This window comes from Triticum aestivum, chromosome 6A, assembly GCF_018294505.1.
Source record: "Triticum aestivum cultivar Chinese Spring chromosome 6A, IWGSC CS RefSeq v2.1, whole genome shotgun sequence".
In the NCBI taxonomy this organism is placed as follows: domain Eukaryota; kingdom Viridiplantae; phylum Streptophyta; class Magnoliopsida; order Poales; family Poaceae; genus Triticum; species Triticum aestivum.
Window position 1 is genome coordinate 4,357,090 of NC_057809.1, and position 8,975 is coordinate 4,366,064.

The following is an 8,975-nucleotide window of genomic DNA, read 5'->3' on the forward strand; positions in this document are numbered from 1 at the left end:
TCAGCAAAATTGTAAACTTTCTGTTAGTGCCATTAGTTTTAGAAAAATTATAAACTCAAATTTGAATAGTTAAATTTTGAATTCTTTGAAATTTGTGTGAATCACAAGTTTGTGATTAACTTTACTAAAAAAATGAACATTGATGCACCTATAGAGAAAATTCGACCTAAATTCATAGTTTTCAAATGAACTCTGAAAAAGTTGGCATAGCATGCTCGTCTGTTACAAATTTGGCATGGTATCATCATAATAGTTGTCGGAGAAAGTCTTCACTTTTTGTTTGCTTGTGTCATTTGCTTATTGCGCTGTAACCATGGATAATCTTCATCGTTTACCAGGATGCTTGGGTCAGCCTTGACATTGAAGGGAGGAATTTCATGAAACCTTTCATAATCTTCAGACATGTCTGTCTTGCCCTCCACTTCCAGGATATCCCTTTTTCCTGAAAGAACTATGTGGCGCTTTGGCTCATCGTATGATGTATTCGTTTCCTTATCTTTTCTTTTTCTCGGTCTGGTAGACATGTTCGTCACATAGATAACCTGTGCCACATCATTGGCTAGGACTAACGATTCGTCAGTGTACCCAAGATTTTTCAGATCGATTGTTGTCATTCCGTACTGTGGGTCTACACGTACCCCGCCTCCTGACAGATTGACCCATTTGCACTTAACAAAGGGACCTTAAAATCTTGTCTGTAGTCAAGTTCCCATATGTCCACTATATAACCATAATATGTGTCCTTTCCCTTCTCGGTTGTTGCATCAAAGCGGGCACCGCTGTTTTGGTTGGTGCTCTTTTGATCTTGATCAATCGTGTAAAATGTATTCCCATTTATCTCGTATCCTTTGTAAATCAATACAGTCAAAGATGGTCCCCTGGACAACAAGTACAACTCATCACAAACAGTGTTGTCACCTCTGAGACGTGCTTCCAACCAACTGCTGAAAGTTCTAATGTGTTCACATGTAATCCAGTCGTCGCACTGCTCCGGGTGTTTGGAGCGCAGACTGTTCTTGTGTTCATCGACATACGGGGTCACCAAGGTAGAGTTCTGTAGAACTGTGTAGTGTGCTTGAGACCAAGAATGCCCGTCCCTGCATATTATTGAGTCCGCTCCTAGCGTGCCTTTTTCAGTCAGTCTCCCCTCATACCGCGATTTAGGGAGACCTATCTTCTTAAGGCCAGGAATGAAGTCAACACAAAACCCGATGACATCCTCTGTTTGATGGCCCATGGAAATGCTTCCTTCTGGCCTAGCGCGGTTACGTACATATTTCTTTAGGACTCCCATGAACCTCTCAAAGGGGAACATATTGTGTATAAATACGGGCCCCAGAACGACAATCTCGTGGACTAGATGAACTAGGACATGCGTCATGATATTGAAGAAGGATGGTGGGAACACCAGCTCGAAACTGACAAGACATTGCGCCACATCACTCCTTAGCCTTGGTACCATTTCTGGATCGATCACCTTCTGAGAGATTGCATTGAGAAATGCACATAGCTTCACAATGGCTAATCGGACGTTTTCCGGTAGAAGCCCCCTCAATGCAACCGGAAGCAGTTGCGTCATAATCACGTGGCAGTCATGAGACTTTAGGTTCTGAAACTTTTTCTCTGGGATATTTATTATTCCCTTTATATTCGATGAGAAGCCAGTCGGGACCTTCATACTGAGCAGGCATTCAAAGAAGATTTCTTTCTCATCTTTCGTAAGAGCGTAGCTGGCAGAACCTTCATACTGCTTCTGAGGCATGCCGTCTTTTTCGTGCAAATGTTGGAGGTCCTCCCGTGCCTCAGGTGTATCTTTTGTCTTTCCATACACGCCCAAGAAGCCTAGCAGGTTCACGCAAATGTTCTTCGTCACGTGCATCACGTCGATTGAAGAGCGGACCTCTAGGTCTTTCCAGTAGGGTAGGTCCCAAAATATAGATTTCTTCTTTCACATGGATGTGTGTCCCTCAGTGTTATTCGGAACAGCTAGTGCGCCGGGACCCTTTCCGAAGATTATGTGTAAATCATTGACCATAGCAAGTACGTGACCACCGGTACGCATGGCGGGCTTCTTCCAGTGATCTGCCTCGCCTTTGAAATGCTTGCCTTTCTTTCGACATTGATGGTTGGTCGGAAGAAATCGACGATGGCCCAGGTACACATTCTTCCTGCATTTGTCCAGGTATATACTTTCAGTGTCATCTAAACAGTGTGTGCATGCGTGGTATCCTTTGTTTGTCTGTCCTGAAAGGTTACTGAGAGCGGGCCAATCGTTGATGGTCATGAACAGCAACGCCTTTAGGTTAAATTCCTCCTGTCCGTGCTCATCCCACGTACGTACACCGTTTTCATTCCACAGCTGTAAAAGTTCTTCAACTAATGGCCTTAGGTACACATCAATGTCGTTGCCGGGTTGCTTAGGGCCTTGGATGAGAATTGGCATCATAATGAACTTCCGCTTCATGCACATCCAAGGAGGAAGGTTATACATACATAGAGTGACCGGCCCGGTGCTGTGATTGCTGCTCTGCTCCCCGAAAGGATTAATGCCATCTGCACTTAAAGAAAACCATACGTTCCTTGGGTCCTTTGCCAACTCATCCCAATACTTTCTCACGATTTTTCTCCACTGCGACCTGTCAGCGGGTGCTCTCAACTTCCCGTCTTTCTTACGGTCCTCACTGTGCCATCGCATCGACTTGGCATGCTTTCCGTTTCTGAACAGACGTTTCAACCGTGGTATTATAGGAGCATACCACATCACCTTCGCAGGAACCCTCTTCCTGTGGGGCTCGCCGTGAACATCACCAGGGTCATCTCGTCTGATCTTATACCGCAATGCACCGCATACGGGGCATGCGTTCAGATCCTTGTATGCACCGCGGTATAGGATGCAGTCATTAGGGCATGCATGTATCTTCTCCACCTCCAATCCTAGAGGGCATACGACCTTCTTTGCTGCGTATGTACTGTCGGGCAATTCTTTTATCCTTTGGAAGCTTCTTCTTCAATATTTTCAGTAGCTTCTCAAATCCTTTGTCAGGCACAGCATTCTCTGCCTTCCATTGCAGCAATTCCAGTACGGTACCGAGCTTTGTGTTGCCATCTTCGCAATTGGGGTACAACCCTTTTTTTGTGATCCTCTAACATGCGATCGAACTTCAGCTTCTCCTTTTGACTTTCGCATTGCGTCCTTGCATTGACAATGACCCGGCGGAGATCATCATCATCGGGCATATCGTCTGGTTCCTCTTGTTCTTCAGCACCTTCACCCATTGCAGCATCATTGGACACATCGTCTGGTTCCTCTTGATCTTCACCAGCTCCCCCCGTTGCAGAATCACGGTATTCAGGGGCACATAGTTGTCATCGTACTCTTCTTCTTCGTCGTCTTCCATCATAACCCCTATTTCTCCGTGCCTCGTCCAAACATTATAGTGGGGCATGAAACCCTTGTAAAGCAGGTGGGTGTGAAGGATTTTCCGGTCAGAGTAAGACTTCGTATTCCCATAATCAGGGCATGGACAACACATAAAACCATTCTGCTTGTTTGCCTCAGCCGCATCGAGAAACTCATGCACGCCCTTAATGTACTCGGAGGTGTGTCTGTCTCCGTACATCCATTGCCGGTTCATCTGCGTGCATTATATATAATTAAGTGTCCAAATTAATAGAAGTTCATCATCACATTAAAAGCAAAGTACATACATAGTTCTCATCTAACAACATATAGCTCTCCAGAGCATCTAATTAATTAAACCATACATTAAAACTATATAAAACATTTTAATGCGAAAACAAAGGCGATCATAATCACAACCAAGGTAACAATTGATCCAACGGCATAATGATACCAAGCCTCGGTATGAATGGCATATTTTCTAATCTTTCTAATATTCAAGCGCATTGCATCCATCTTGATCTTGTGATCATCGACGACATCCGCAACATGCAACTCCAATATCATCTTCTCCTCCTCAATTTTTTTTATTTTTTCCTTCAAGAAATTGTTTTCTTCTTCAACTAAATTTAACCTCTCGACAATTGGGTCGGTTGGAATTTCCGGTTCACATACATCTTAGATAAATAAAATCTATGTCATGTTGGTCCGCATAATTTTCATAAACAATAAATGAACCAATAGTTATAAAGATTAATATATATACCACATCCGAATCATAGACAGGACGAGGGCCGACGGGGGCGGATACCAAAACCATCGCAGTATATAAGATGCAATAATAAAAGTAAGAAAATGATACAAGTATCTATCGAAACATACAAGTAACAATATTTTTCCTTTCAGAAAGAAGATAAGAACAAGAGGCTCACCACGGTGGTGTCGGTGATGAGATCGGCGCGGGTGATCGACGGCGGTGAAGACGGGGGTGGGGCGTGATGGACCGCTAAATCTAGACAAATCTCGAGGAAAATGGAGCTTTGAGGTCGAGCTTCGAGAGGAGAAAGCTTAACTAGTGTGGCTCGGGCATTTCATCGAACACCTCATGTGCATAGGAGGTGAGCTAGAGCACCACAAACACCTCCTCTCGCCGGCCCAGAAAAATAGAGCACTGGAGTGCTCTGCTCGCGGGCGAGGGTATATATAGGCAGCACTATTGGTCCCGGTTCGTGGCACAAACCGGGACTAAAGGGGAGCCTTTGGTCCCGGTTCAGGCCACCAACCGGGACAAATGGTCGTGGGCCAGGAGCCAGGCCCATTGGTCCCGGTTCGTCCCACCAACCGGGACCAAAAGGTCCAGACGAACCGGAACCAATGGCCCACGTGGCCCGGCCGGCCCCCTGGGCTCACGAACCAGGACCAATGCCCCCATTGGTCCCGGTTCTGGTCTGAACCGGGACTAATGGGCTGCCCCGGCCTGAACCGTTGCCCCCTTTTCTACTAGTGTAATTTCAGTGCTCTCGGCCATGGGAACATAGCAGTGTCGAGGAATGGTGTAGGTAGGGGATACCTCATGCACCGAGACATGCAATATGATGTTAAGCGCCTGGTCCACGAGCGAGAGTGAGGAAGGGGATGCGGCTTGCCAAGCAGAACGGAGGCAGGCTCACTGACGAATGGGATGCGGCTGGCACAGGAAGAGGACGGGGTGTGCGTCGGCATCGTCGGTAATGGACGAATATTAAGAACTACCAAACTGCCCTCCCAATTTTTTTATTTCTTTTACACAAGGCGTATAAAATGGCGGATTTTCACGAAACTTGATCGTGCGCACATACAATGATGAGATGTACGTGTCAAATTTGTGTTCAGAATTTTTTAACATTTCAAAATATATTTTTCAAAGGCAGGAGCATATGCTCCCATATGCCGAAGTGAATTTCCGGTACATTATGTGCAACAATCATGTACAATATCAGTCTATGCATCCCGCAAAAATGAAATCAGTATATATATGCAGCGATAGAGGACAAACTCATATGTCAATCACGCTACTCGTACTACCTGTTGGCATCAATTAATTTGACCGGTTATAATTTCCGTACTTGATGAATGGAATAAGGGCATCTTCAACGCCGACCCTCAAACCTACCACATCCATTCAGACCGTCGAAGCTATCCAACGTGATCCTGTATCGCTCCGCCGGAAATCTGAAAATAGATACACGGATGAGAATAGCATTATGAGAAAAATGCAGTTATACTATGAAATGCATATTGTCGACGTTTCATGCTGGCAGTGCCGTCGTTGGACGACCAATTTTTTTGGTAGGACAAGTGCTCAGAAGATCGAGATGAGGCAAGGAAACAGCAAATTATACAGGTTTTGAGCCTCCAGGATGAGGTAAAATTAGATTTAGATTCAGCCCATGAGAACAAGAACAACGGTAAAGAAATAAAAATGAGAACACACTCAATATGCATAGCTCTTCAATGCAAACATATATTTTTTAGTGCAAACAAGATGGAATGTATTCATCCCATCAGGACAAGAACAATGAGAAATGAAGCAACAACAATAACACACTCACAACATCCATAACTCTTCAGTGCAAACACTTCACATAAATGAGACGTTACGGGTAATTGCAGACAGCCACGAACCAAGTTGCCTACAATAACTCGATCGACTAGGACTTGGACAACATTATGTGCGGCAAGAAGCACATAATTTTATTCATTACAAACACTTGACAAGAACAACAAACTGCGGACAGACATGCACTTATTGCTAAAAAAACTCGACCGACGCAGACTCGTACAACATTATACGCTGCAAGGAGCGCATAATTTTATTCATTACAATACAATATAGAAAAATACGATACCCAAATACGTAGCTGCCTGGAGTACAAACTCCAGGGCTTGTTGCATTTGTTCCTGGACGGTAGCAAGGATTTTGTCGCTCCATCCTATCCAATGCTCCGCGTATCTCTCCGATACCTTTCATCACCTCTCCCAGATCACTTCTTAGACGCCGCATCTCTGTTGTGAGACAGGACATCCTCTGATCCATGTTCCTACTCAGACCTGTCAGGATTTTAACCTGTTCATGGGTCTCGTGGCCTTCCAATTGCTCGGAAATTTCACGGGGCAGTCGCTTTATCAACTCTTTTATCTTTTCAACATCTTTCTCTACTTTGATCTGATTGATCACCTCTACATGATCGCTGTCTATGTCACTGCCAAGCTTGTTTAGTAAAAACAAGTTTGTCCAGTTGAGCTGCTTATGCTCCCCAAAGCCACCTTCTCCCGCGATTATGAAAGGCACAAATTTTCCATAAGGCCCACCCAGATTCAGGTAGCTGTTTGATGGAAGCTCTCTAGCCTCATAATTGGAAGTCCTAACTCCTGCCAGTGGAAGCCTGTAAGCCATTGATTATCACTTACTTGCCAAGCTGAAGAACTTCGGCGCCTTTGGAGAAGAGAACCCTCGAATCCTGCTGCTGCACCCTCCCTCTAATGCTAATGGTGTCTATGGAGCTCGAATTGGAATTTCTATTTTCTGAGGCATACTTGGATGGATGAACTTGATGTCCTATTTATAGAGTGCAAGCCACATGTGAAGTTGCTAGAAGTGCTCACAATCGTGCCAGCATGGCTCTGATTGAGGTGGCAGTCACGGGTGAAGATGCTAACAGATAAGTGGAACAACATTCCGCCTAAGATCATCACCATGCAATATTGTCGTTGATAACTGTAATATGGTGAACATCATTCTGCCTAAGATCATCATCATTCACCCGGCTACGGTACTGACATGGAACATGGTGGCCGGAGTACGTAGAGGAGAAAGCAATAATCGTGTCGGGGATATGGTCGTTGCCACGAGAACTTAGTAGCCAAGCTCTTGATCTAGAACGGGCACCCCTGCCGAGGACACCAAGTTCCAGCTGCAAGGCGGCGCTTGCCACTACCCCCAAACTTGGTCACGGGAGTTTATGTTGCCACACGCCGGACCACCTCAAAGCCTGCTGCACCAAGAAGATCGCCGACCGAGCGCCCTAGTCCGGTAGATGTCAGGAAAGGACCACACCCCGGCCACCCCGTTCCATATCAGCACCGTAGCCGGGGAAGGTTGAGTTTGCCAATCTCGGGCAAGTAACATACCGATGACAAAGGGAATAATGCATGTTGTCATAACGGTTCGACGGATAAAGATCTTCGTAGAATATGTGGGAGCCAATATGAGCATTCAGGTTCCGCTATTGGTTATTGACCAGAGAGGTGTCTCAGTCATGTCTACATAGTTCTGGAACCCGTAGGGTCTGCACACTTAACGTTCGATGATGATTTGGTATTATATGAGTTATGTGATTTAGTGACCGAATTTTGTTCGGAGTCCCAGATGAGATCACGGACATGACGAGGAGTCTCTAAATGGTCGAGAGGTAAAGATTGATATATAGGATGATGGTATTTAGACACCGGAAGTGTTTCGGGTGATACCGAGTAACAGTACTACGGAAAAGGCTAGCAGCAGCGTGCAACCCCCGGCAAAGATATGGGCTTAATGGGCCGAGTAACACTACTACGGAAAAGGCCAGCAGTAGCGCCGGTTTTAGGTATATCAGTAGCGCGGGGGGGCGCGCTACTGATACGGCGCTACAGGTAAAGTTTATCAGTAGCGTGTGCTTGCCCGCGCTACTACTATACGTGCTTAGCAGTAGCGCTTTTGGTGCACAGCGCTAGTGGTAGTTACTAGTAGCGCGCCTCCGTACCCGCGCTACTACTATTGTTGGGTATTTCTTTTTTGTTCTGTTTTGTATTCGTACGCCATTATACAAGTTTTCATACAGTAGGAATTTAGAGATTATTTTTACTTCGGAATGAGTTACTACATCATTGGGTGAAAGAACCGCGGTTTAGTTTCAAGTGCATGGATCCAAAGTGCACTTGAAACTAAACCGCGGTTCTTTCACCCAATGACATAATATCTCATCATCATCATCATCATCATCATATCATTAACAACTTGTCATCATAATACATCATTGTCATATAACACCTCCTCATGGTCATCATTTTTATCAATGAGATATCATATAGCAAGTTGGTCAGTAGTCATAATAACAACTCCTCATCATCATCAAGTCTAACACGTTGTACCACATAATAACACACTGTATCTAGGACCTACTTCTCTCTCATAGGACCTACTAGGTTCTCTTAGCTAAAATAGCATAAAACAAGATAGGCCCTGACTCTCCATTATGGAGAATGGAGATTATCCTGTCTCCAATTCTTGCCTTTCACACAATCTTGCTTCCAAGAACCTTCCTATGACTGACCATACATTTTTTCCATTCTTTGATTATCATGTCTTCACTCATTTTAGAAATCCAATATGGACATGTGTGATTCGTAGGATGACCTCGCTGTTTGGTCAAAACATCAAGGCGACCATTCTGATACATCAGATGAGGCACAGACTCCTGCGGGATTATCTATTGAAAAACATAGTAATGACTTCGTAGTTAGCAATGTAGTTCAGTTTTAGAAGAATTTATGCAAA

General features: G+C 44.8%; 1 protein-coding gene across 1 annotated transcript; it reads right to left on the reverse strand.

Moving 5' to 3' along the window:
- Positions 1-6,191: 6,191 nt before the first annotated feature.
- LOC123131532 (uncharacterized) lies at positions 6,192-7,036 on the reverse strand. The gene is made up of 2 exons (XM_044551177.1): positions 6,318-7,036; positions 6,192-6,233 (listed from the first exon to the last, which is right to left on the reverse strand). The coding sequence occupies exons 1-2, from the start codon at positions 6,834-6,836 to the stop codon at positions 6,192-6,194; spliced, it is 561 nt and encodes a 186-aa protein (XP_044407112.1). The 5' UTR covers positions 6,837-7,036.
- Between the last annotated feature and the right edge of the window lie 1,939 nt (positions 7,037-8,975).